This window comes from Oryctolagus cuniculus, chromosome 1, assembly GCF_964237555.1.
Source record: "Oryctolagus cuniculus chromosome 1, mOryCun1.1, whole genome shotgun sequence".
Lineage (NCBI taxonomy): Eukaryota > Metazoa > Chordata > Mammalia > Lagomorpha > Leporidae > Oryctolagus > Oryctolagus cuniculus.
The window spans coordinates 124,242,111-124,269,365 of record NC_091432.1 but is presented as its reverse complement, the minus strand read 5'-3'; the positions used below and the strand labels follow the sequence as shown (position 1 = coordinate 124,269,365).

Genomic DNA, 27,255 nt, shown 5'->3' with positions numbered 1-27,255 from the left:
TTTTTTGTTTGCTTTTCCTGATCCCCAGTTTGCAATGCTCAGCCGCTCAGAGCGCAGATTCAGTACTTTTTCTCACCTCCCTTTTTGCACTTTTCAATGAGAAGCTATGGAACCTCCTCCTGAGCCCGCTCGTCCGACCCGGGGGGCACCGCCGGGGAGACTGCGGGGGAGTCCCACTAGTGCCGCTGAGGCCACCACGCAGGAGCTCCTAGGATGGATGTGGCTTTGCGCCCTGGGGCTCCCCCGGAGGAGGCAGCGACCTCCCCAAGGGCCCTGGGGGCAGGGCCGGTCCAGCACCGCATGAGTTAACGTGGGTCGGTAGAAAGGGAAGGGGAAAGCTGAAGTTGACACTTAACCGGGGCGGGTCTCGCCGGCTCCTGATTGGTTTTACATTTCATCCAAATTTTTTTTTCCCCTCCTCCGTCTCTCCCTCTTTTCAGCTTCTCTCTGATCCCAGGGGAGGGGAAACGGGAATAGTGAGAGATCAAAAATAAACCTCTTATGTCAAAGCCGGGAAGGAAGTATAAATACGAAGGGCTCGGCAGCCCACTCGGTGCTTCCCAGGGCGGGGGAGGAGGCAGGAGGCTGCTGCGCGGGGCCGGCGCGACCCGGGGCGGAGGACGGGCGCACGCGGGCCGGGGCGCCAGCTGCTCGCACTCGGCGGGGCGGGCGGAGCGGGTGCGCGAGCGAGAGGGGCCGCCAGGGGACCGCCGCCGCCGCGCGCTGCGGCCGCCTCCCGCGCGGGGCCCCGCCGCCGAGTCGGCCTTGCAGCCTGGAGAGAGCGGCCGCGCCGCCAGCACCTGCCCGCGCCCGGCCGGCTTCTTCCCTCTCCCGCGCGCCGCAGCCGCAGCCCCCATGCTCCCCGCCCCCGCCGCCGCCCCCCGGTGGCCGCCGCTCCTGCTGCTGCTGCTGCTGCCGCTGCTGCCGCCGCCGCTCGCCCGCGGCGCCCCGGCCCGCCTCGGGGCCGGGGGTCAGGCCTCGGAGCTGGTGGTGCCCACGCGGTTGCCCGGCAGCGCGGGCGAGCTCGCGCTCCACCTGTCCGCCTTCGGCAAGGGCTTCGTGCTGCGCCTGGCGCCCGACGCCAGCTTCCTGGCGCCGGAGTTCAAGATCGAGCGCCTCGGGGGCTCCGGCGGGGTGGCCGGGGCCGAGCCGGGGCTGCGCGGCTGCTTCTTCTCCGGCACGGTGAATGGGGAGCCCGAGTCGCTGGCGGCCGTCAGCCTGTGCCGCGGGCTGAGCGGTTCTTTCCTGCTGGACGGCGAGGAGTTCACCATCCAGCCGCAGGGCGCGGGGAGCTCGCTGGGCCAGCCGCACCGCCTGCAGCGCTGGGGGCCCGGGGCGCACCGCGGGGACCCCGGGCTCGCCGCGACCGCGGAAGCCCGCCCGCTCCCTCGAGAGCCCGAGTGGGAGGTGGACACCCTAGAGGGTCCGGGACAGAGAAGGGAAGAGGAGGAAGAGGAGGACGAGGAGGAGGAGGGGGCCAACGAAGAAGAGGCAGAAGGCGCCAGCGAGCTGCCCCCACCCCTGGGAGCCACGAGTAGGACCAAGCGGTTTGTGTCTGAGGCTCGCTTCGTGGAAACGCTGCTGGTGGCCGACGCATCCATGGCCGCCTTCTATGGGGCCGACCTGCAGGTAGGACTCCGTGAGCGCTCCCCTAGCACCTCGCCTGGAGGTCCCCACATGCCTCTCTTGTCTCTAAATTCTTCTTTTCCCAACCCCTCTTAAAAAAAAAAAAAAAAAAAAAAAAAAAAAAAAAAAAAAAAAAAAAAAACTTTTCACGTTCCAAGCCGGACCCCAATCAAGATCCCCTCGCAGGGGCATGGCTTGTCTTAGTTTCTGCCACCTTGGCTTGCGACTGGCCCAGCCCCCATGTGGCTTCCCATTCCCTGCTCCTCCCCAGGGTTCTCTCTTCCTGAATCCCTTGCAGCACTGGGCACATGGAGCTGCAAGGTGGGACTGAACATGTGCCCCAGGCACCTACTGGAAGAGCACCCACCCCGCTTCCCCAGCCTTTTGCTGCTCCAAACCCTCGAGGTTCCCCCCAGGGAAGGCAGCTGAGATGGAAAGAAGTGGCTGCCGGTCCAGAACTGAGGTTGCCATTAAGTAGGAGACATTGTTCCGAGGGAGCTGAACCTGGAAAGGGGCTGCCCAACGCCTGTGTTCCCAGCTGGTTCTGATCAAGGGGCAGGGGCTACCTTGCCAACCTGGCACTCAGCCCCGGCAGAACTTGGCAGTGCCAGCATCCAGCACAGGCAGGGAGGGGAACAGGATTTCTGCCTGGGAGCAGTGGAAAAGGAGAGAGCAGGGCAGTGGGATGAGCTCTCTCCATTCCCGTCTCTAGAGGAGCCAGAGCTCTACTGACCTTGGTCCAGCAGCTGTTCACAGTTCTCAGCCCAGCTGGTACAGAGAAACGGCATCCGGGGATACCTGCCCTAGCCGGCCCGTTTCTGACGAGATGCAGAGAGGATGCTGAGACGGCCAGGAGAGAGCTGCACGTGCCCATCTCCCAGGGGACAGAGAACCCGGGATGCTGTGCTGGTCAGAACAAGAATGACCTGCCCGGAGGTCAGGGTTTCCTGAAACAGTGCAGCAGCAGGTCCGTTAACACTTTGATGGCATCTCTGGTCCAGGATTCCATTCCCAGGCTCAGCCTGTGGCCAGCTGCTGGGAGCACCAAGGGAAACATGCTCACCTGTCTAGACCATTCCAGTTCTCTCCTACTCGCTAGCCTACCAAAGTGCAGGGTGGAAAAGATGGGAGGGTTTTGCTGATGAGGGGGTCTGTATGGATGCTCTGGGTACCCTGGCAGGGTATCAGAGGCCAGAAGTTTCCCCCTGCATAGCCTTGTAGATGTGCTTGTCCCTGGGCACCGAGAGGCAGCTCGGAGCCATTGGAGCAGAGTGCCACGTGGGTTTTGGATCCATGCTGGTTTAATATTTGTTTCCTACCTACCCTGAGAGCAGGGAGAGGTGCTGGCTGACTGCTCGGCCTCCTTTCCCTCCAAGAAGTACTTGAGAAGGTGGCAGGAAACAGGTGAGGAGAGGGCTTCTCCTGTCTCCTTAGGCCCTCGGGACCACCATGCGTGGCTCCTAGGGTCCTCCACAAAAAGAGGCTGAGATCACGTTGGTTGCATACCCGGAGCTGGGACGCTGTGTGCCACCCCCTCCACTGGCAGGCCAGTTTCTAGCGTCTACCTAGGAAGCAGGACTAGGAAGGGCAACCAGGGCAAGGGGGAGGCAGCAGGAAAATTTAGCTTCTCAGCCTCGGAGCCAAACTGTCACTACTAATGCTCTGCCATCGTCTCATTCCCTAAACTCATCACTTTGACCCGGAGAGAGCTGAGCGTTTGCCTCAAGGAGACACTCAGCATCTCCAGAACTCAGGGCTGTGCAGAGGCACACATCCACGGTGCCAGGCTCCAGGGCCCTGGGACACCGAAGGCAGGAGGTCGAGCTGGCTGTTGTAGAGAGGTTTTGTTCGCTGCAGTTTGAGATCCAGGTCTGGCTGTCCCCAACAAGTTGGCAGAGCCACTTGGAGGCCTTCCATCCTCATGGGACTCCTGGCTGGACCACCTGGCTCATGCTTGCCCCGTCCCCACCCAGCCCGTGTCTGGATCTGTCACAACCAGCCAACTTGAAGGGTTCATCAGAACAGGTGCTGGGCACCTGTGAGGGCTGAGTTCCTCCCTCGGGAGGGGCAGGGGGTCTACTTCTAAGTCTTCCCTCAGCTGGACCAGCCCTACCACCTGCAAGTCTGCTGCCACCTGCTGGGGTAGGGGAGGGACTGATCCCACCCCCACCCCCACCCCCACCCCCACCCCTGCGGAGCAAGATGCTGCAGGAGAGGCTTGAACTTAGTTCAATGCCCTAGGCTTCCTAAAGCAGGTTCCTGCGCTCAGCCAAGAGAATGAAAACCAAGTGCTGATGTCTGAAGATCTGACCTGCCCCGACCCGTCCCCTGCCGCCTCCCAGAGAGAAGCCAGTTCTCCCCAGCCTGTGGCTTGAGACTCAGTTCTTACAGGTGGAAAGTGCTTGGGGTGTCTTAGCAATCGGCCGGGGTGGGGGGTATGACCCTGTAATGAACAGAGCCCTGCAAGGTTTAGATTTCTTCATTTCTGAAGCAGGATGCCTGCACCAGGTAACCCCTTCTACTCTTAAGTGTCTGGAAGGCTGCTTCAGGGCAAGCTAGTCTTCTGGAAGGGGCAGCCTCCCTCTGAGTGTGTTCAATTTACAGAGTGGTTCTGCAGGCAGCCCCTCAAAGGAAACAGAGATGTGAGAGGGGGCAGAGGAGGAGTGCACAGCTCACAGAGGACACCCCAGGGTCACAAAGCTAGTAAGAGACAGGGCTGGATCTGCACCGGCCCGAGTCCAGGGCCCTCTGCTAATGCGCCGTGCTGCCCTCTTCACGCGTTGAGGGTCCGTGACTCTGTTTACCCACAGGCACTTGTCCATGCTGTGGGGCGAATCTTTAAATCTGGCGATCCCAAGACATCCGGCCAAAGTGTGAGGTCCTAAGGCCCTACCCCAAAGTAGAAACCGCCCTCCAGGCTGAGAGAAAGAGTTAGCTGTGCCAGAGGCTGGTCTCACTGCTGGGCAACAGTGAAGTGTACCAGAAATCTGTTCAACGGAGTTCGCTTAATCCCTTGACAAAAGGGACCCTTGCCGCCCACCTTCTTATCTGTTTTCAGAGTTAAGGAGCTCAGACAAAAGGGGCTTCCCGAAAGGAGGGACCACCTTGGAAGAGTCCATTATGTCTGAGTACATCCACCTGCTCCTGATTGTCCCCTGGGTGGAATTGGAGAGCCAGAGTTAAGTGTCCCGCTGAGCAGTGCCCCACACTTGGGCTGGGGAGCCCCGCCGCACCAGCGCGCCTCAGCAGCGAGCAGAGCTCCCAAAGTCTCTTAGCAGAGAGGAGGTGTGGAGCGGTGCTCTTCTTCCCCAGAGCACATGAGAGCATTGATTGCTAGGACGCCAGCTCCTGGGGCTGGTGTCCTAGCCATCTCCCTCTTACCCGGGTCCCCTGGGAAAGATGTCTCCCACAAGATACTAGAGTGGCCCTATAGCCTAGTTTGCCCCACACAGTCCCAGCTGATACGTGCTCTGGTGTGAGTAGGAGCATACCATCTTTCATGGGCAAGAGTATCCCGATTTAGAAGCTAATAGAAACAGACACTTGCCTTGTCGCTTCCCAAGTCTTCATGGGTGAAAGATGTGTGCTCTATGGGGATGCCTCCAGAAGTTAATGAGAAGATGGATTAAAAGCTAAGTTCATTTTGGTGCAAAAACATTTGAGATCCATGCATATTTTTTTAAAAATATATGCATTTTTCCATCAACTTTTGAAAGACCCCCTCAAAATGCACGGATTGTATTCTTCCCACTGTCTAAAGACTAAGTCTTCCCCATCCCTTCTACTAGCTGCAGTCAAAATGCTCAAAGATAGGAGAGGGGTATTTCTGTAAGAAAAAGGTCTTGGCCAGCTCACTAGGCTAATCCTCTGCCTGTGGCACCGGTACCCTGGGTTCTAGTCCTGGTTGGGGCACCGGATTCTGTCCCGGTTGCTCCTCTTCCAGTCCAGCTCTCTGCTGTGGCCCGGGAAGGCAGTGGAGGATGACCCAAGTGCTTGGGCCCTGCACCCACATGGGAGACCAGGAAGAAGCACGCTGGCCATAGAGGCCATTTGGAGGGGGAGGGCGTGAACCAATGGAAAAGGAAGACCTTTCTCTCTGTCTCTCTCTCATTGTCTAACTCGGCCTGTCAAAAAAAAAAAAAATAGAGAAGAGAAAGGTCTTAATACCCAAAAGTTGCCACCTCTCTCTCCCCCTCCCCTTCCCTTCCCCATCCCCCAGGGTGGGCTGGGGGGTGGGCTGTGCCCAGGTTGTGACTGGGACCAGCTTGCTTGTTTGCATGCTTGGAGCTCCTTTGGGCCAGGCTGTAATTTCCTTATAGGCAGCCCCGATGGTAGTCAGGTAGTGAGCAAGAGCGTAGGCTTTGGAAGAAACTAGAAATGACTGTGTCTTAGATCAAGCAAACCTGTTTCTCTGTACCTCAATTCCTTCACCAGCAAAGCAGGAGCAGTGCTAGCCTCGAGGATGTAACAAAATACGGAAAGCACCTGTGTCGGTGGCCGGAACATAGTAGGTGCTCAGCAAAGCATAGCTCTCACTAGAGTTGCCGCCAGTGATGGAAACCATTTGGCAGTGTGGGGAGGACGGTGCGGTCACCAGCCCTGCTTTGAGTATTCGAGCCAGTAAGTGTGTGCTTTGCTGAGCTGACATCGCTCTCTGCTGTTTGGAGAACAAGGAGAGATGAGGGTAGCTGCGCAGGTCCGTCTCTTCTGCTCTTCTTTCCTCTTCCCTGGCCCCTCCTTCGCCTCCTCCCCAGGACAGTCTTGGCCCTGGAGAGATGCCAGCAGGGAAGAGCAGTGGTGCCTGGCGCTGGGGTTGCAGTTTTTCCCGTCGCCACCCCTCCTTTGGCCTCCCTGGGCACGGCACAGGGGAAACTGTATGGGCTGCCAGGTGCTGTGGCTGCAGGTGAGCAAAATATAACGGGTGGCCTGCTGGGCAGGAGAAGCCGCCGCTGGAAGTGCACGTGACCCAGGCCCAGCCCCCTTACACGCCCACCACAGTTGGCTCTGGCTGCCACGGGAGCTCTGGGGGAGGAATCTCCTTCTCTGTGTCTGAGAATTACGAGGGCTATGCCCCCAGCTAGCTGGCCTGGGCATCCAGTCCACAGCGGGCAGGATCTCATTCAGGTTCTTCAGTGGATGCCTGCACTTATGCAGAGCGTGGGGAGGTATAAATAGACACCAGGTGATGGGACAAGCCGTGCGATCTTGTCCTTGACCAGCTCCAGGCGGGACTGGAAGGCAGACCTGCCCCGGGGGCCTTGGGGATCTGCAGGGAGTCAGAGGTGCCCAGGCCCAGGGGTCCTTCCCCGCCAGAGAGCTGTGATGCGTTGTTTCTCAGCAGAGAGAACTGAGAGGGGGAGACCACAGAGGAGGCAGCGCTTCTTAGGGACATGAGAGACGAGGGAAGTCAACACAGCCCAAATTTGAGGTTTGGAAGGGAACATTGGACCGTGGAACCGTGCTGGCCCGGTTGCAATGCAGGTTATCTCCTGTGATGGTCAGCGGCCAGGAAGAGCGCCCTGGGGCCAGCTCAGCCTGACAGCTAGGCAGGGCCTGGAGAAGGTGCTCACCGTGCAGCCCACCAGAGACGATCCCTGGAAACCTTAGTGCCGGAAGCTCCTCCTGCTGTGCCTGCCCCCCCCCCGCCCCGCCCTCCAAGCAGCAGATCTCTGTGGTTTTTCCCAGCGGTCATGCCCATGACATCACGGGTCACTCAGCTGCAGCCCGTGCATAGAGACCGTTGTCAATGTCAAGTCTTCAGCTCCTTGGGCGCAGCTGCCTTTATCCAGCTTAGTTTAGCTCCTGGCATCTCTTGGCTTTCACACCTTTTTGTACAACTTCATCATGCCCGATTTTCAGACTCAACAGGAAGCAGTCTAGTGAGGATGGTTACAGATTGCCACAGAAGAAATTCCAGGGCTGGTCCTGAACCCATCAGACACTGGCCCTTCTTAAAGAGACTGGGAGACTCCATCTGTCCCCTCCCTCCCCCAGGCAGCCAGGAGTTAGCCCCGGCAAGCTACCAGTCCTCGGCACACATCCCAGTTGCGTAATGATATGATTGCCCCCCCCCCCCGCCGCCCCAGGAATCCAGCTCCAGAAGCAGGTGCCAAGTTTCAGCTCTGCTGATAAGGTGTTTACATCAGCCTAAACATAGCTGGAGTGCTTGACGCGCTAAGTAACCTGTGCCTAGTAACCTGCCAACCCGTTTGTAGGACTAGCAAAATACCTGGCGTGTTGCCTGCGAGGTGAACAGACAGATCCCATTCACAAATAGTGGGCTTCCTCCCCCGAAGGAATGTCCCGCTCTAGCCTTCCCTCTCCTTCCACACCCACCTTCCAGATCACAGGAGAGAAAGAGAGGCTTAGCGGAACGGACCACGCTTGTCTGCCGCTGTCGCTTTGTGGCCCCTGCCACAAAATGAGGCGAGGGGGCCATTTCTAGAGGCCGCTGGGGCAGGAGAGCCAGCTCCCGTCTGGCTTCCTTTCAAAGCCTTGGGATCCAGTAGGGGAGCCATGAGCAGGCCAAGGACAGACCAGAGGCCAAGCCCTGATGTCCGCTCCTCCTGCTGCAAGTAGGTGGGCTCCTAGGCACATGGGCTGGCTGTGTTGGGCTTGCTGGATTCTCCCCAGCCCCAGGCAGAAGGGAATCAACTCTTCAGGGGGCTGTGAGGGCAGAAACCAGGGAGCCAAGCCCTGGGAAACGTTATCAAGAGAGCAGGGTGGACTTCGGAGAGACAGACGCACAGGGACTGGTATCCTGCCTTTAGGTTCTAGAACCACTTCTTCACTGGTGAAACAGGGCTCGCTAGGCCCACCCCGTAGAGCTGTTATGAAACTGTAAGGAGGAAACCTGTGGCCAGTGTGCCCCAGGGGCTGGTGCGGCGTGGCTAACCAGAGCACGTGAAAAAGTTGATGGGAAAAAAAAAATGGAATTACAAGGTACGTTTATTTTGGCGCCTAAAAAAACAATGTAAGTCCATGCATAGTTTATTCGTGATATGTATTTTCCATGAACTTTTTGAAGGGCCCTTGTATCGTTTTGCATGTTTAGAAGAGCTATGTTTTTTGGGGGGGGTAACAGTTCCCATGGTGAGGAGCGGAGGTTGCTCCCAACAGACATGGGGAACTCCTCGGCTAGATTCCAAGGTGGTGGTTGGGGCAGGATTTTTACCAACACTGTGCACTCAGATAATTGTTTCTGGCAGAGGCCAGGGAGGGTAGGGGTAAGTAGTTGTCCAGGCCAAGGTGGGAAAAGCCATGCAGCCCACTACGACTTTCTGCGACTCCAATGCAGTTGCCACAAGCCACAGAGACACTTGAAATGCGCCCAGCGCGACTGAGTTGCTGTCATCCTAATTCTGTTGAGTTTTCAGTCGTTTGGATTTAGAGAGCCACACGGGCACAAGCTTTGGAGCCAGGCGGTGCGGGTTTCAGTGTGGCCCTGTACCCACTGGCTTTGGGACCTTGGGTCGATCAATCACTGATGTCAAACCAAGGGGAAATCACACCGAAAACTTGCGAGTCTCAGCCAGCTGCCGTACTCCACATGAGCACCCCGCACGGCTCGGTACACCGGCCACGGCCCGGAACGAGCTGGGCCGCAGTGGAGCGGGGGCCGAGAGGTTGAACCCTTTGCTCTGCGCTCTGTTCCCTCCCTCCCGACAGAACCACATCCTGACACTGATGTCGGTGGCCGCCCGCATCTACAAGCACCCGAGTATCAGGAACTCCATCAACCTGATGGTGGTCAAGGTGCTGATTGTGGAGGACGAGAAATGGGGGCCGGAGGTCTCGGACAATGGCGGCCTCACCCTGCGCAATTTCTGCAGCTGGCAGCGCCGTTTCAACCACCCCAGCGATCGCCACCCAGAGCATTTCGACACGGCCATCCTGCTCACCAGACAGGTCAGCGGGCGGGCGCGGAAGTCCTGGGAGGCCGGCTGGGCAGATCAAAGCGGGGACCACTGGGCCTGGCCAAAAATGGGAACGGTCTGGTCTCCCTGCTGGCCCCAGCTGGACGCCAGAAGCCTCTTGCCGGGAGTGACGGGGAGGGGTCATGAGGACAAGTGTGCGAGCCATGTGCAAGGGAAGAAGAAGAATCTGGCGGGGGCTGCTCTGGGAAAGTTTGTCACCAGCTGTCTGCCGAGGTCGTAACCAGAGGAAATGGACTGACCTCTCCAGGCAGAGGCTGGAGTGGAATCAAGAGAGGAGCTGTGTTTTTGGCGGATGTTAAACAGGGGCAGGTAACGGGGTGGGAAGGGGTGCCTTGGGGGTCTCCCCACGGCAGCAGGGCTGCCCCCACCCCCACCCAGATTCCTGGCGTGATGCACATGGACAGATTCCTGAAATGTGCCAGGCCCCGGTCCTCGCCTTCAGTCCTCCCCGCAGTGCCACCAGGCAAGTACTGGTGTCAGCCCCATTTTACAGCTGGGGAAGTTAAGGCACAAAGAGGCCGTGTAGCAGCAGCATCCCCAGCCAAGACTAGGCAGTCTTGCTGCCTTCGCAAAACAAGTATCAGAAGTCTGGACACTGCCAGTCCCAAGAGAGGAGCAGGCGTTTGTCCCCACTGACCCAGGGGACACTCAGGCCAGCAGGGGGTATCTCACAGACTGCTCAGTGGTCACAATGCCCCGTGCACGCTGGTACTTCCCACCGTGCCCACGGCCTGCACACCCTGCTAACATACACTTGCTTTTCTCTCTCTCTCTCTCTCTCTCTCTCTCTCTCTCTGTCTCTCTCTCTGCCGAGCAGAACTTCTGCGGAAAGGAAGGGCTGTGTGACACCCTGGGCGTGGCGGACATCGGCACTATCTGTGACCCTAACAAGAGCTGTTCTGTGATTGAGGACGAGGGCCTGCAGGCAGCCTACACACTGGCCCATGAGCTGGGTAAGATGGACTCCGCCAATGCCTCCTTCACTGTGTCGAGGGAACCGCCTCTTCCGGGTCCCGGGGAGCCCAGATCCTACGGGACAGGCAGCCCTTACTCTTAGCCATGATCTCCTCATAATGTTGACAGAGCTGTTCTTTGAAGGGCCTGCAGAAAGCTCATGGAAAATGTGTCTTATGAAAATTTCAAAAAAGTTTTTGCTCTAAAATAAACTTAATCTTTTAATTCCATTTTCCGTGAACTTTTCAAGTCCCCTCATATGCAGATACCACATTTGATGATGTGTGCAGTTCCATTCCCACACTTTATGGAAGGCCCAAACACTATGACAGTGGCCTGGACCGTCAGCAGAGAAAGGCCAGCACGTGACACAAGCTCACGTACGAATCGTGGTGCTGCACACGAGCTGAGCACTAGGGATGTGAAGGAAACGGAGTTGTAAAGAGAGTGTCGAGGGAGAGAGCAAGGAACAGGTGAACGTGAGTTTAGGCCAGAAGATAAAGGAGTCTCAATGTTTCTCAGTCACCTGAGAGAACTCCCCAGGAGAGGAAAGCCAGGGTGAGCCCTGAGACGTGAGGGTTGCATTCCCCTGCTGGGCCACTTGGGGAGCCCTCTGCAGGACAGGGCAGGCTGGGGATGGGATGGTGGGCGTCGGGAGGAGTGACCAGGCTCTCCCTCCTCCCCAGGACATGTGCTCAGCATGCCACATGACGACTCGAAGCCCTGCACACGGCTCTTCGGGCCCGTGGGCAAGCACCACATGATGGCGCCACTGTTCGTCCACCTGAACAAGACGCTGCCCTGGTCCCCCTGCAGCGCCATGTACCTCACCGAGCTCCTGGACGGCGGCCACGGTAGGCACCGCATGGCCTCCTCCTGCTTCTCCCGTCCAGCTGCCCTGGAGGCCACCTTCCATGGCTGTGGGAACCTGTGCTGGCTCATGGAGCCCTCAGCTAGGGGCGAGACAAGAGGGCCATCACACCATCCTCCAAGCCCGTCCGCTCTGCCTTGCCTGTCCCCCTGCAGCCGGAGTACTGTGCTAATAACATAGCCTTGTTAGTGACACAGCAAGTGGAATTAGTCTGGAAGGGTTGTCTGGAGGAGGTGGGTTTGAGCGGAGCTGGAAGGAACGGAAGAAGGTAGTCCAGGGGAGAGAAGACAGCGTTCCCGGCTGGAGCGATAGATCCTACGATAGTTCAGAAATGGCAAAGAGGCGGTGACCGTGTCATATGGGAGCACGAAGTAGGGGGCAGGAGATGGGAGTGTCTGGTCAAAACTGAACCAGTGAGTAGAACAGTGATTCAATGCATTCAAGACACTTCTCACTGAAAAGGCAAAAACAGGCCGGTGCTGCAGCTCACTAGGCTAATCCTCCGCCTTGCAGCACCGGCACACCGGGTTCTAGTCCCGGTCGGGGTGCCAGATTCTGTCCCGGTTGCCCCTCTTCCAGGCCAGCTCTCTGCTGTGGCCAGGGAGTGCAGTGGAGGATGGCCCAAGTGCTTGGGCCCTGCACCCCATGGGAGACCAGGAGAAGTACCTGGCTCCTGCCATCGGATCAGCGCGGTGTGCCGGCCGCAGCGCACCAGCCGCGGCAGCCATTGGAGGGTGAACCAACGGCAAAGGAAGACCTTTCTCTCTGTCTCTCTCCTCTCACTGTCCACTCTGCCTGTCAAAAAAAAAAAAAAAAAAAAAAAACAGTAGAGCACGCAGACCTCAGTAGCATGATAGCATGATTTACTCACTACCAGATGTGTTTCTTAAGAGCGCATTGCCGTCCCCAGTGCCGCTGGGATGTGACTCAGTACCGCAGCCAACTGGCATCTACTAAGTACACACAGAATGCCAGAGATGCATCCTAGATGTCCTGGATAGCTGGATAGGCAGAGAAAGTGGGTCCTAGGGAAACAACTTTCGCAGCTGAGCGTCACCGATCAGATCAGCTCTGTGCGACGGGGTGACAGCTCCTGCGTCCAGGGGCAAGGACACTGGGGATGCCCCGACCTCACACCCTGTGGCTCAGAATCCGAGGGGCCCGTGGGAGGCCACGGAGACCTAGGAGGCAGCTCCTGCCCCGTGCGCTTGTTCTAGTCCCTCTGCTTCCTCCCTTTCTCAGGAGACTGTCTCCTGGATGCCCCCACCTCGGCCCTGCCCCTCCCCACGGACCTCCCGGGCCGCAAGGCCCTCTATGAACTGGACCAGCAGTGCAAGCAGATATTTGGGCCAGGCTTCCGCCACTGCCCCAACACTTCCGCGCAAGACGTCTGCGCCCAGCTGTGGTGCCACACCGACAGTGCCGAGCCCCTCTGCCACACGAAGAACGGCAGCCTGCCCTGGGCCGACGGCACACCCTGCGGGCCAGGGCGGCTCTGCTGGGATGGCAGCTGTCTGCCTGAGGAGGATGTGGAGCGGCCCAAGGTGAGGGACGGCCACTGGGGAGGAGGTGGGGAAGGGAGGAGGGAGGGGGTGGGGAAAGCTGTTCGGGTCAGGCTGCAGCCTAGGCCTCCTAAGTAATATCCCTGGGCTCTTGGCAAACAGGCTTGAGCGTGTTGCTCCCCCAGGAGGGGGGCCCTTGGAGGCTGCACTGGGAGCCAGTGGAAGGACACCTCGTAGCTCCAGGTGTAGGGGAGACCTCCCCTCCCCCCGCCACGGGGTCCTTGTAGCTGCATTGGCGCTTTGACTTGAGACCCCTGCTGATTGGCGAGGGGTGACGCGGCTGAGAAGTGGGCGGGCACTCGCCAAACAGGAGCCATTCTCAATGCACTGTGAACCAAGTGGTGTGAAGGAGGAATAGTCTATCAAGACTGAGCCGGATGGGGTTGGGCGCGGGGCTCACAGCCTACCTACCCCGTGTTTGAGCTGATTCATAACTAGAGGTCGGGGAATAATGAGGGGAGACAGAATCCGAGCCGCCTCCGACCAGGCAGACACAACTTGGCCCAGTGCAGAGGAAACTTGCACGAACAACCAAGGCAGTGCCAGTGAGGGTTTTTAAATGATTCACTTCTCTGCCCTGCTCTTAATACATCCAGACTGCGAGGCCGATCGCATTTCTCCGACTGCGAGTCCCGGAGCCATTGCTTTGAAACAGCATCCGCTGGGTTTCACAGCCTGGTCCCAGCCCAGTGCCCAATCGCCAGGGTGGCCCCAGAGCACGCCTAGGGGGCTGTCCTCATGGTGCATCTTCGGTACTAAGCCTCAGGAGCCTGCACGGGCCAGGCTGGGTCAACCACACGCTCTTGCTCCAAGCCTGAGCTAGCACAGGATTCCCGTATTCGTCCTCACTCACCTCCCATTCTCCTCCCACGCTTGGGTGAAGTCTTCGCTGCAGGGCCTGTGCATTGTTGGGAGCTTAGCTGCATTCCTGGTATCTGTCCAGTGGCTGCCAGTAACTCCCCTGCTCCCAGGTGTGACAACCACCAGGTCTGTCAACACCGCCAGTTGCCTCCTGGAGAACAGCTGGGTTAGATCCAGCCTTGTTCCCATGCAAGTCTCATCCATCCACCCACCAAGTATCCTATCAAGCACCTGCATGAGGTCAAGGCCCTGTGTTAGACCGCACAGGGTGCCCAGTGTAGCCTCTGTCTTCCCAAAGCCACTCAATGATGGAGACAGTTCTTGGAGCTCCACGCCCCTAGATGAGAAGAACCCGATAAGGAATTCGGGGCCACGGCCCCTGGTTATGCTGATGGCGGAGCCCTGTCCCCTGTGCCCTGAGCAGCGTGGTGCTGTGTGTTGCAGGCTGTGGTGGACGGAGGCTGGGCCCCGTGGGGACCGTGGGGAGAGTGTTCCCGCACCTGTGGAGGAGGCGTGCAGTTTTCCCACCGTGAGTGCAAGGATCCCGAGCCTCAGAATGGAGGAAGATACTGCCTGGGCCGGAGAGCCAAGTACCAGTCGTGCCACACGGAGGAGTGCCCCCCTGATGGTGAGCGCCACTTCGGCTGCCCCCTCCCCGAGGAGGCATGGGGCCATCTCCCTGCGTGCAGAGTTCCAGACTTGAGTGGACTGTGCACTCAGCCAGCTCTGGGGCAGCCCTCGGTTTTCCCAGGGCAGCTCTCGCTGTGTGGGGAGAGCTGCCAAGGTCAAGGAGAGAAATTGCCCTTGTCCTCCAGGATGCGGAGACAGAGGGTGTTGCTCCCGGCTTCTGGGGGGGGGGGGGGCGTTTGCACAGCACTGGTGGCAAGGAAACTAGTCCTGGAGGCAGCCGAAGCCCTGTCTTGTGCAGAAAAAAAAAAAAAGCTTTTCCAAAGTACGTCTTGGAGCCAGACCTCCAAGGTCTTTCCAGCCAGCGTTCGCCCAGGGAGGGGGCGGGCTTCTGAATCTGATTCCTGTGCACATTCATCTTCCCTGGGGGGCCGTGGCGTAGGCCTGATGGAACCTTCCCAGGAAGCAACACTACCTCTGCCTCACCTTGCATAATCCGATCCCCTAGTACGTGCTAGGAAGCATACCAGGAGGCAGTCAGGGGCAGCAGCAAACGTGTGAGAGGGAGGCCTTAGGAGTTTTTTCCCCACTTCTCATCCAGCTCCGCTTTGTGCAGCTCCGGGAAGCACTGGCAGGCATGCAAAGAGACTTATCCAAGGGCAAAGGCACACTGGCCCGGGGCTGATGTCTAACGGGGGAATGTGTGGACGCTGCAGCTTTGCAGGCTGGGAAGAATCAGCCATGGCATCAGGGTCTAGAAGCTACGTGACAGTTTGCCTGGCGTATGGAGTGACACGTTGCCAGGAAGGGGTAGCAGGAACAGGATATAAGGTACCAGGCAGGCGATAGGTGGTGTCTTGATTTCAGATGCACCAATGTCAGCCATTTCAATCAAGTGCTCTGTGTCTAGAACCCTAACAGATGGTATCAACAACATGAAAAGTGCCCAAGGCATGGCCCCAAGGAGCTCGCAGTCCAATTAGAGACCCAAACTCCTATATGCGGCAATTAAGACTTAACCCAGGAGACACGGGGCGCAGGTGTGTGAGGAGTTCAGAGCAGGGAGGGCCTGGGGCGGAGATGGCGGCAAGGTGTGAGGGGCTGAGCCAGGACTGGCACTGGCAGGAGAGGGGGGCGTTCCTCAGCTCGGCTGCAGTCAAGCAGAATGCAGCAACACCAAGGCCAGACCTCAAAGGGCCTTAATGGCTGAAACCACATCGAGGGTTGTCTGTGCCCACCATTCCGCCGGGTCCCCTGGGAGCTTCTGCAAAGCGGACTCCCTCGGGGGCCGACTGGGAGGGTCAGGTGTACAGCCAGACGGCAATGCGTGAGAACGTCCCCACCGGCCTTGCAGCGCACAGTGAGGGCAGAGAACAGGTTGAATTTCAGGATTGTCTGGGGGGGTGGGGTGTAAACACCCACCTCTTGTTTCAGACAGAATGACCTGGAAGCAGCGTGCAGCCAGTGGGGAGAGGAGGCGGGCGCATTTAGGAGGCTGCGTGCTGGCTCCCCCGGGGAAGCCACACGTGGGATGCAGGCATTTTAACTCTTTTTTCCTTTTCTTTCTTCCTTTTTTTTTTTTTTTTTTTTTTTTGACAGGCAGAGTGGACAGTGAGAGAGAGAGAGAGACAGAGAGAAAGGTCTTCCTTTGCCGTTGGTTCACCCTCCAATGGCTGCCACAGCCGGCGCGCTGCGGCAGGCGCACCACGCTGATCCAAAGCCAGGAGCCAGGTGCTTCTCCTGGTCTCCCATGGGGTGCAGGGCCCAAGCACTTGGGCCATCCTCCACTGCACTCCCGGGCCACAGCAGAGAGCTGGCCTGGAAGAGGGGCAACCAGGACAGAATCCGGCGCCCCGACCGGGACTAGAACCCGGTGTGCCGGTGCCGCAAGGCGGAGGATTAGCCTAGTGAGCCACGGCGCCGGCCATTTTAACTCCTAAATGGTCCTGAGTTTGCACTCATTCTCCCATATCCACATCTGAGGATTCAGCCACCCAAAGACTGAAAATATTTGGGGGAAAAATGCAACTGTACTGAACATGTTCCAGCTATTCTTCTCATTATCATGCCCTAAGAAATCCAGGATAGCAACTCTTTACATGGTGTTAGGCACTGAAGGAAAGCATACAGGAGAATGTGCATAGGATATATGCAAATGCTACACCGTTCTCTAGAAGGGACTTGAGCCTCTGTGGATTTGGTATCAGCAGGGATTCCGGAACCAATCCTGTGGATCCCAGAGGCTGAATCTGGCGTATGATCTTGTGATGGATTGCAAACAGGGAAGCTCAAACACCCAGGAGGCACCAGATGCCAAGCTCACACAGGTGTCCAGCAGTGCCAGCAAGTGAAAATGAAGGCAGTTAGTGGACGGACATACGGGGTCGGCCTGCTGACTTGGAGGTTGTCACAGGATAGACAGTGGAGCTCCCCGGTGGTCAGCCAGAATTACAGAAGGTGCGGTACAAGGTCAAGGTCAAGATCCAGCTAGAAATGTAGGTTGGGGAGCTCTGGGGAAATGTCCCGTGTCACCGAGGATGTCAAGATAGGGTGTGGCCAGCAGAGACCCTGAAATACGGTTCCGTGCACACTCTGTGCCTTCCAAGCTGGCTGAGTGGTGCCAAGTTCTTCCCTAAGATTGTTCACCTGACACAGGGAGTCAGCACCATTCCCAGATGGAAAGGACACTTATTCCAGGAAGCCTGGCGCGGGACTGGATGGCTCCTTTCCTTGCCCCTTTGAGGAAGGGTTAGAGTGTGTCAGCCCAGGTGACACTGCACCTTGTCCTTGGCTTGAGTTGAAAGCCAATAGGAAGAAAGGTGTCGCGAATGCAGGCGTGTTCCTCCATTAACCTCCGCCCCGTTCCTTACTTTGTAGGGAAAAGCTTCCGGGAGCAGCAGTGTGAGAAATACAATGCCTACAATTACACCGACCTGGAGGGGAACCTGCTGCAGTGGGTCCCCAAGTACGCAGGGGTGTCCCCCCGGGATCGCTGCAAGTTGTTCTGCCGAGCCCGGGGGAGAAGCGAGTTCAAAGTGTTCGAGGCCAAGGTGAGAGTCCGGAGCCAGCGACGGGGAGGAAGGTCACCCGTCCCTACCCGACCTGCGGGCTGTGTCCTCGCTCAACACAGCCCCTCTTACCTTTCCTTGCTGCAGGTGATCGATGGCACCCTCTGCGGGCCAGAGACGCTGGCCATCTGCGTGCGTGGCCAGTGCGTCAAAGCTGGCTGTGACCACGTGGTGGACTCGCCTAGGAAGCTGGACAAATGTGGGGTGTGTGGGGGCAAAGGCAACTCGTGCAGGAAGGTCTCCGGCTCTCTCACCCCCTCCAGGTGAGGCTCCCAGGGACTTGGGTCCCTGGGTATAAAGAGTCAGCACGGTGGGCTTCAGACAGTGGTAGGCTTGGGTTTGAGTGGTGGCCCCTGCTCTGCAGCGGTGGCGACGGCGCAGCTCTCTTGCACGCTAGGAGCTGCAGTGTCGTTACCTGATGGCAACAGTCACATCTGTCTCAGAGCCGCTATGACGTGGGACGTGTGTGGCACTCGGCACAGCATGCATGCAGCCCTCCTTAGAGGATGGAACCCAGGGCAGAGGCCGCCTGCTGAGGGTGTCTGAGACAATCGCCCGGGGAGCCCTGTCCACTTCCGCAATGGATCTGCACAGCAGGGGGCAGGCCTTGGCCGCTCTCTCGGTGCTTTCATGGCTCCAGGCACTTTCCTGGCGTCCTAATTCCCCATATTCGTGAAGCTCCTCAGATTTTCCAAACAGCCTGCACTTCCCTGCTCTCATTCAATTCCTGGATCAGGCTATGAAGTGGGCAAGACAGATACTGTTATTCTCCCTGCCACGGTTGTAGAAGCAAAGACACGACGAAGTCGACTCTTTAGAGGTGACAGTGGCAGTTCATGAGAGCGGCAAAGGGAACCCAGGTCTCTCATGTCCTGGGCCAGCTTTCTTTCCATGCACTTCCTGGGGAGGAAGGGCAAGGGTTGCATATGCTCCACTCCCACGCCTCCACCACTGCGCCGTCTGTGCAGGTATCTCCCCTTCCAGAAGCCACCCGGGTGTCCACCACCTCTCTCACCCTCAGTTCCTCAGAGTTTTTGAAAAGTGTTACTCTGTAGCATTCCACATGGTGCAGTGTGCCCCACCCTGCCTCTCTCTCTTGCTCTTCATTCTCTCACTCCTTCTCTGTCTCTGTCTCATCCCACCAGTCTCAGAGAACGGAATCACCCTCTAGCCGACAACGCGGCAGGCTTTTCAGATTTAAACCCAAAGCACACAGGAAAAAGAAGCTTGGATGGTTCAGATATGGGATCCCTTAGCTGCTTTCCCCAAGTCCCTAAATATGGTAGGCCAGCTGGGGTACAGCAAGAATAGGAAGGAGCCAGCTAGCTTTCTCATTCAATACATTTGACTTTCTCCCCTGCCTTTGTAACCCCGATGACCAGAAGAGAACAAACAGCCAAGCTTTCTCCATCCCGCGTGGAGCCCCACGCCTATAATGGACTTGAAACATTTCCCCCAACAGCACCCAGTCCCTGTAGAAGCAGGGTGCTCATGGTGTCTGGCTCCAAAGAAGCTCAGTTTACCCCGCCCCACCCCTGCCTCCATCCTGCCCTGGGACCAATCAGCCAAATACTAAGAGCTGATTGTCTTAAAGAGTAACACAAGGCTTCTACCTTGGATGGGTTCTGGACAGGCTGTGTGGACCAGATTTTTTCCCATGTGAGTTTGAACTCTGAGTATAGAGGTGACCACACATGTTGGATCTTTTTAAAAAAATGATTCATTTATTTCTTTGAGAGGCAGAGAAACAGAGACTGACAGAAAGAGAGACGTCTCAACTGCTGATTCACTTCCCAAATGCCTGCGATGGCCAGGACGAGGCTGGGGACAAAGCCAGGAGCCAGGCTCCCATGTGGGTGATAAGAACCCAGTTCTTTGAGCCATCACCACTGCTTCCCAGGGTCTGCAGCCGCAGGAAGCTGCGATCAGGAGCTGGGGGTGGATATCAAACCCAGGCACTCAAATATGGGATGCAGGTGTCTCCACCGGCATCCTAACCATTAGGCCAAACACACAGCCCAACACACCATGTTATATCAGTGCAAGGAAGGAAGTGTACTGAGATCTCATTTGAGCCGGGAGGCGCCAGGTTTGACTGCACCAATGCAGCTTTCCAAACCCCTCGGGCTCTCCTCCCCTCTCTCTGCAATTGTCAAAATCCACACATCCGAACTCCCCAGCCCAAACATTTGAAATCAAGTTGGCAGATGAAGCTCCAAGCCTTGAAAATTCCGACATACAAGACATTCCTCTCGGCCTGAACAGCTGGGTTTAGAATGTAGAGCAGCGGCTTCATTCTTTGCAAGTTGCTTCCATCTGCTCTCCCCCAGTCTTCGGGGATGCTAGCTTCAATCTCTGAGCCGCAGCCGCCCCCAGGGACCCCCCCGGCGGCATTGCCACTGGTCCTAAGGGCATCTTTCTCTCTTCCTGTCCTAGTTATGGCTACAATGACATCATCACCATCCCAGCTGGGGCCACAAACATTGATGTGAAACAGAGGAGCCACCCAGGGGTCCAGAATGACGGCAACTACCTGGCCCTGAAGACGGCTGACGGGCGGTACCTACTCAACGGCAACCTGGCCATCTCCGCCATTGAGCAGGACATCTTGGTGAAGGGGACCATTCTCAAGTACAGCGGCTCCATCGCCACCCTCGAGCGGCTGCAGAGCTTCCGGCCCCTCCCTGAGCCCCTCACCGTGCAGCTCCTGACAGTCCCTGGTGAGGTCTTCCCCCCCAAGGTCAAATACACCTTCTTTGTTCCCAACGACGTGGACTTCAGCATGCAGAACGGCAAAGAGAGAGCAACCACCAACGTCATCCAGCCGCTGCTGCATGCGCAGTGGGTCCTGGGGGACTGGTCCGAGTGCTCTACCACCTGTGGAGCTGGCTGGCAGCGGCGGACGGTGGAGTGCAGGGACCCCTCCGGCCAGGCCTCCACCACCTGCAACAAGGCTCTGAAACCTGAGGATGCCAAGCCCTGCGGAAGCCAGCCGTGCCCCCTGTGACCTGCCCGGGGGCCCGGTCTTGTGCTCTAGACAGGGGTGCCTGGGATGCAGACGAGAGTCCCTGCCATGGTGACCCTGGTGTCCAGGTGGCATGGCCTGCTCAGGCCTCCCATTGCAGCAGCGCCTTGGGCACTGCCTCAATCCACAAGGGGGAGGAGAAGAGGGAATCGGAGTGATATAACCCAAAGTCAGCTGTCTAGTGGACTGGACCTTGCTCAGGTTCGAATAGCGGGCATAGGTTAAAAGGAAAAAGGGCACTTAACTGACCCAAACAGGAGACTCAGGGTCAGCCTGTTTGCAAAGGACTTGCTAAGGTAAATGACAAGACAAAAAAAAAAAGTTTCTATTTTGGTTTCCCCGATAAATAATCTACCTCAGAGGGGAAAAAATATTAGTACAAGAGAGTGTGGGGCCGGGAGTCAGTGGCAATTGTCAAAGCAGACGCCACAGCCGTACCCAGAACTGTTTTCGACCCAGAACTGTTTTCGAAAATGCCCAGGACTGTCTTCAGTGTTAAAACGCACCGCCTGAGGGCCCAGCGTCACAGCGCTGTGGAGAGCCACGTGCTCTCAGGCTGCCCCGGCAGGGGTGGGTCCCTTTCAAGTATTTATGCCAATGTGTCTCTGAACTAAAGTGTGATCTTGTGCCAATGCAGTGGTCTGGTCTAGTCCGTTAGATGACAAAGACTGGAGGCCCAGAGTCCGAGGACAGAGGCTAACGCGCGCTCTGCTCCCCCTGAGTGCAGGCATGGGGCAGCCGATCTCATGAGTTTCCCGGCCTCTCCTTGAGTCAATGAGGCAGCTACATTGGGTTCTAACAAGCCTGGAGGCTCCACTCACTCAGCAGTAGCCTCTTGTTTGCATGATGTGGGCCTCTGGCTCTGGAGCTCTTAGGGGCATCAGGGGCATCTAGAGGCAAACCCAGATTGCTGAACCCAAGGCCCTAGAGGTCTGAGCATATGTGGTTCTAGCAAGTTCCCGGGGTGGGGTACAGAAGCTGCTGGTGGGGGCAGGGAGGGGAATCACACTTGGAGAACCCCTTTGCTAAAAGAAATTTCCAGCTCGGAGGTCACCATGGTTATCTGGTGCCTTCCGGGCTTGTTACTCTTGAGAAAGAATACCCCGTCGCACTCTGGGAGCTGCTCCATCATGGCCCTTGCGTGCTGGCCTACCTTGTTTCATTGTAGCTGGAGGCGCAAGATTCTCCTAAGATCTGAAGAAATCTAAACCCGGATCTAAGTGACATCATCCCATGAGCTCAGCACCTGCTCTCCACCCAGCCCACAACAGATTTCACCCACACTTGACAACGCTTTTGGCCCAGGCAACTTCAGCTGTCACAATGAGCCCTTTTCCCCAGCATGACCTCCCCCCGCCAGGCACCTGCGGTCTACCTGAGACCCTCCAAAATCCCTGCGTCCACCCCGTATTTCCTCCTCTCTCCCATGGCTTGGAGGAACTCTCCGGCTCTGTCTTCCATTTGGCCTGGTGGAAATGCAGCTTAGTTCTTGGTCACAAAAGGCATGAGAAGGAATGAATGACATCAAGACATGACGGTGTGGCCCTGGTGTCAACAAGGACTCAGACCCTTGGGGCACAGAGCAAGGCCAGTGGGATTTCAGCCCCGACAGTGCCCCGCAGCCACCTCTTCACGGTGGTGCTGGACATAGAGTTGACCACGTTTTCTGTCTGCTCACTCTTTGCAGTGAGTGGGAGGCCAGGTTTACCTAAGCATAAACAAGCACACACACACACAGGCAATGTTGTGGACTGGTGAAACCAGATTTTCCCTTGCTGTGCGCTGGTTCTCTTGGGGTTGATGTATATTTCTGCAACTTTTTCTCTCTGTGTGTTTCTCATTCTCCCACTCTCCCCCCACCCACACACTCACCCCCCCACCCCAAATAATCAAGGACAAATGTGTCCCCCTCTTAACTGGCCAGGCCTGGCCAGCTGTGCCATCCCCAGCGCTTGCATCGTGAGCAGGCACAGCTCCTGTCCTGGAGTTCAGCTGGCAGCAGTGCTGCCGATGTGCAAAGCAGAATGGAATCCAGCTTGGCTCTCCCTTGCTGTGTGGGCTCGGCAAGGCTCACAGAATACATACTTGTTTGTGTCTGGAAATTCAACAGCTGCAGCTCAGGGACTCAGAAAACAGATCTGCAGAGGGAGACCACACCATTCTTTGTCCCAGACAACCATGACCACCCTTTTAGCCCAAAGAAGCAAAGACTGTTTGCTCCCCGCTGAGAGTTCACATTTGTCAGCTGGGGTTCTGATGCACACTGGTACTGGTGTCTTCTGATGGGAGCCCTGGGGCCCTGACTCAGCAGATAATGTGGTCATGAATCCGGATCCTCTGAGCACCTGCCAGCAGTATTGCAAAGGTGGTTCATTAGTGTCAAAGCTCATTGCCAAGCGTTCATCCTTAAGATAAGTGAACCTTTGTCTGGGGTTTATCCTCTGCCCTGTATTCCCCTTTAGTTGACCAGAGGTTTTTATGACTTTGGGGAGGGAGCTCCCCAAGTCAGAGCAGCATCTTCCGGCCAGTATCTGCTACCCCGGCTCCACCACAGATTAAACCATCAGCTGCTGCTCTCAGGCCCCGAGCATGCACTGCCCATGGGTGCTAAGACAGAAAACAGAAGCAGAGGCACAACCGCATTCCTGCCCTTGAGAAGGAGAAGCAGGGGGTTGCCGTCCTTTTTGGTGGCCTGTGACTGAGGACAGTGTGTCTTTACAAGGAACATGCTCTTCTAGCCTGGCGTGTGGTCCTGCAGTCCTCAGGCTGGGCTTGCAGTGCTGAGAAAGCTACATGCGGAATGTGAAAGGGAGAGACGGCACCCATCTTGGCTGACATTTTTTGCTGGCCTAGCGTAGGCGATTGTTAAGGGGACAAATACAAGGGGACTTCAGAAAGCATGTGGGGAAAATGGAATTAAGAGAGAAATAGGAGTTTCCCGTGATTCTTTGAAGCATCCTGGTGCAGTGGTCGCTTCGACCCTGCATGTGAAAACACAAGGTAACACCATGAGAAGTCAAAGCTGCAGTGCCAAGGGAGCAGAGTGGTTGGGGTGCAACTCCCTTGCTTTGCCTGCAGCGCAACTGCCCCCTCCCAGGCCCCTGGGTGCTTCCAGATCAACCCCTCAGAACAAAATAGTGTACCTCTTCATAACATGTGCCATGTTTCCTTGGTCCACTCTTCTTCAGACAGAGAGCTTCTCTGACATCCCCCTAGGAAACAGCTGGCCTTGCTTAAAATTGAGTGCCAGCCAACCCACCCCATCCCAACCAAAAAAAAAAAAAGAAAAGAAAAGAAAAGGGGGCTTGGCACAGCCACTGCACAAGGACTGGGAAGAGAGAGGACACCCAATGCACCAGTACATTTCGAGCTGTGATGTTAAGGCAAGGAGAGAGAAAGCCACCTGTCTCTTTCAGAACATTCTTCCCCTCAGGCCTTGGGCTCAGTGAAGAGAGGCAGGAACATGCTGGCTAGTTTTCCCCATAAGCTGCCCAGCCCACCCCTGGCAGGTGCGCCATTGCCCCAGGAAAGCAGAAGTGAAGAAGCCTTCCCCAGCCCTCACCGGCCCTCCTTCCAAACAACTTGTAAGTCCCAAGGGCACGGAAAGAGTTTGTCCTCCGCCAAACACAACTTCCTGTTTCTAAGAAAGAGAAGAAAAAAATAGTTGAAAGGGTTTTGGACACTGGCGATCTCAAGTTTCTGTAAATGCGGATGAATCAGACACATGTGGAAGAAATCTCTCCGGAAGTAAGAAGACAGACTGAGTTGCTTCTGCTGGACAGAATGTGGGAAAGGGAGCTGGAAGAGGGGACCCATTAGATGCTGAAAGGAGACGGAAAGGCCACATGAACGCCAGATCAGAGAGGGTCCCAGGGATGACAAGGGCCAATGACGCCCCTCCCGAGGTCACATCCTGACTTCTGATTACTCAGAACTTCTCCACCTCTGAAATTGTAAATTCAGATATCCTACTCCTGGACCCGGCATTGAGGCATAGCCCGTAACCTGCTGGCATCCCATATGGGTGCTGGTTCAAGTCCCAGCTGTTCCACTTCCAATCCATCTCCTTGCTAATACGCCTGGGAAAGCAGCGGAAGATGGCCCAAGTGGGAGACTGGGAGCAAGCTCTTAGCTCCTGACTTTGGCCTGGCCCAGCCCTGGCTGTTGCAGCCATCTGGAGAATGAACCAATGGATAGAAGATCTCTCTCTCTCTCTCTCTCTCTCTCTCTCTCGGTGTGTATCTCCCTATCTCTCTCTCTGTAACTCTGACTTTCAAATAAATAAAATAAATCTTTAAAGAAAAGTTTGAAGAATGTCTTACTAAAAAAAAATCCTACTCGCCAATCACAACTTCCCATGCTTCTAGAATGCTCATCAGTCCCCACTAAACTTATCCTTGTTCATCATGGGGCCTCCAGCCCTGACTATCGCCATTTAAATGTACTTTCCCCAGATGTCTTTGCTTCTGCCTCTACTCCTGGGACTCCAAGCTCCAGCACCTCAACCTTGATCTTGCCGACATTCCTTGTCCCACCAACCATCTGTGATGTGCAAACCTTCACTCCGGACCCATTCAGCTCTCCCCTCACACCCACCTCCTTCGTGCCAACAAGCAACATCCACACCACTGGAGAACCACTGAACTCTACAGTTATGGTGTGAACTCTGTCCAGCGACCCCAGCAGGCTCCCCCACTCAGCTCCATCTCCAGTCCTCCACAGAAACTGCCTTCCACTCCGCAGTATCCTCAGCCTCACCACACCGCCACATTTCACTGAACGCAGGTGCCACTCCATGGAACCCAACAGTGTATCTCTCACCCCAGTAGAAGGAGAGGGGACACCCTGTCACTGTCAGTGTGCACAAAGAATAAAAATCCAAACCTCCTAACAAGGTCCCACCTGAAGGTTGCCTGCAGGCTCCCAGTCCTATTGCGCAGTCTGAATGCGCCCCTCCGGTGACGTTTTCCCCCATCAGTTTCTCAGGCCCTTTGTCACAGCAGGCCTCCGCACCTGCCTGCCCCAGCCCAGGCTCTCTCCTCTGCTCACTGCCGGGCATCCCCAATTATTCCTTTGAGTTTCGGGCGGGAAGGCATAGCCTCAGGTGGTTCTCTCCACCTTCTCCAACCTAAATGAGGCCCTGTGACTCATTTTTTTTCATATTTAGCCATTCTATACACTGCATGTCCATTGTTCATTTAGTGCCTGCCCCTCTTTCCGACTAGAGGGCAAGGATTCTTTGCTGATGGCTTCATGTGTGGAGGCCAAGTTCATGCTGGTCACACAGCAGTGCACAGTTCCAGTCAGCTCCGGCTGCCATAACCAAACCAACTACAAGGCTTCAGCAACAGAAATCTATTTCTCACAGTTATGGGTGCTATCTCAGGGGATCAATGTAGAAAAACTGATTCAGTACTCCACTGGTCTGGATAGCCTCACCCCAGCTAGAAATGAAATCTGAGGAAGAATTTGCTAGAACTTCAGCTTCCTGGGACCAGCGTTGTAGTACAGCACACGAGACCACCATTTGCATAGCTGGCATCCAATATGGGAAAATACCTGTTTGAGTCTTGGCTGCTCTGCTTCTGATTCAGCTCCCATCTATTGCACCAGGGAAGGCGATAGAAGATGGCCCAAGTCCTTGGGCCCCAGCCACCCATGTGGGAGACCAATGGAGTTCCAGGCTCCAGGCTTCAGCCTGGCCCTGGCCATTGCAGCCATTTAGGGGAGAAACCAGCGTGTGGAATGTCTGTCTGTCTGTCTCTCTCTCTCACTCCCACTCTGTCTTTCAAATAAATAAATCTAAAAACAAAGAACTTCAGCTTCCAACCATTTCAACATGACTTCGATGTCACACACATGTCAAAGGGGATTAGCGTGTATATTCAAAGAGCATCAGATACAGAGTTAGATGTTCTGGTTCAAGTTTTGTCTCTGCTCTTTATCAAGTATCTACAGGTGGCCCTGAGTAAGCCACAGTCCCTGTGAATTTCAGTGTCTTCTAGAAAATGACTTATTGACTTCAAATGGGAAAACGTTATAAGTAGGTGCTTTGCAAATGACAGTGGGTAGGAATGCAATACCTTATGTCCTTAGGCAATTGGGGACATCACTCACTGGAACAGCATTTTGGTTACAACCAAATCTCTGGGTCAGAGATAGGTGTAGGTAAAGAAGGAGAGAGAAAAGCAAAAAATTACTTAACTCAGTGAACACCAGAATGGGTGGTATAAGTTCTGTGCATGCTGGCAAATAAGAGAGATTTGGGGCAACAGAAATCAAACCTGGATGTATGTGACTCAGTGGTGTGGAACCCTGGAATCCAGAGTCGGCCTTGGCAGAGATGTGCAATGTGTACCACACTCGTCTGTCCTCGGAGTGCTGAGCCCTGGGGAAATAAACACAGTTTGGGCTGAAAATATCAACTTTATTTTTTATAACTGCAAAAGACTAAAACCAGGACCAGCGCTGTGACATAGTGGGTAAAGCTACCATCTACAGTGCCAGCATCCCATATGGTCCCTGGTTCGAGTCCTGGCTGCTCCACTTCTGATCCAGTTCTCTGCTATGGCCTGGGAAAGCAGCAGAAGATGGCCCAAGTCCTTGGGCCCCTGCACCCTCGTGGGAGACCCAGAAGAAACTCCTGCTTCAGATTGGTCCAGCTCCTGCTATTGTGGCCATTTGGGGAGTGAACCAGCGCATAGAAGACCTCTCTCCCTCTCTC

The 27,255-nt window shown here is 56.2% G+C and overlaps 1 protein-coding gene and 1 long non-coding RNA gene across 6 annotated transcripts in view; one reads left to right on the top strand and one right to left on the bottom strand.

The window, feature by feature from the left end:
- Nucleotides 1–560: 560 nt before the first annotated feature.
- On the top strand, nucleotides 561–21,163 carry ADAMTS8 (ADAM metallopeptidase with thrombospondin type 1 motif 8). Its single transcript, XM_008259140.4, has 9 exons — nucleotides 561–1,629; nucleotides 9,295–9,534; nucleotides 10,381–10,516; nucleotides 11,204–11,371; nucleotides 12,631–12,932; nucleotides 14,256–14,439; nucleotides 17,316–17,488; nucleotides 17,594–17,769; nucleotides 19,943–21,163. Exons 1-9 carry the CDS (start codon nucleotides 856–858, stop codon nucleotides 20,511–20,513), a joined length of 2,724 nt encoding a protein of 907 aa, XP_008257362.3. The 5' UTR covers nucleotides 561–855; the 3' UTR covers nucleotides 20,514–21,163.
- LOC103348879 (uncharacterized) overlaps nucleotides 20,087–27,255 on the bottom strand; it is a 72,279-nt gene continuing 65,110 nt past the window's right edge. For 3 of the 5 annotated variants that reach the window (XR_011385070.1, XR_011385073.1, XR_011385072.1), the window contains one exon: nucleotides 20,087–26,919. This is a non-coding gene — a long non-coding RNA (uncharacterized lncRNA). The remainder of the gene's footprint in view (nucleotides 26,920–27,255) is intronic. The other 2 variants (XR_011385074.1, XR_011385071.1) reach the window with 2 other exon arrangements.

Excerpts from the sequence above, each read along its gene's own strand:
- ADAMTS8 (XM_008259140.4), top strand. The coding sequence starts at position 856 with ATGCTCCCCGCCCCCGCCGCCGCCCCCCGGTGGCCGCCGCTCCTGCTG. Across the intron at positions 1,630-9,294 it reads TCTATGGGGCCGACCTGCAG|AACCACATCCTGACACTGAT; the intron begins GTAGGACTCCGT and ends CCCTCCCGACAG. Across the intron at positions 10,517-11,203 it reads CACACTGGCCCATGAGCTGG|GACATGTGCTCAGCATGCCA; the intron begins GTAAGATGGACT and ends CCTCCTCCCCAG.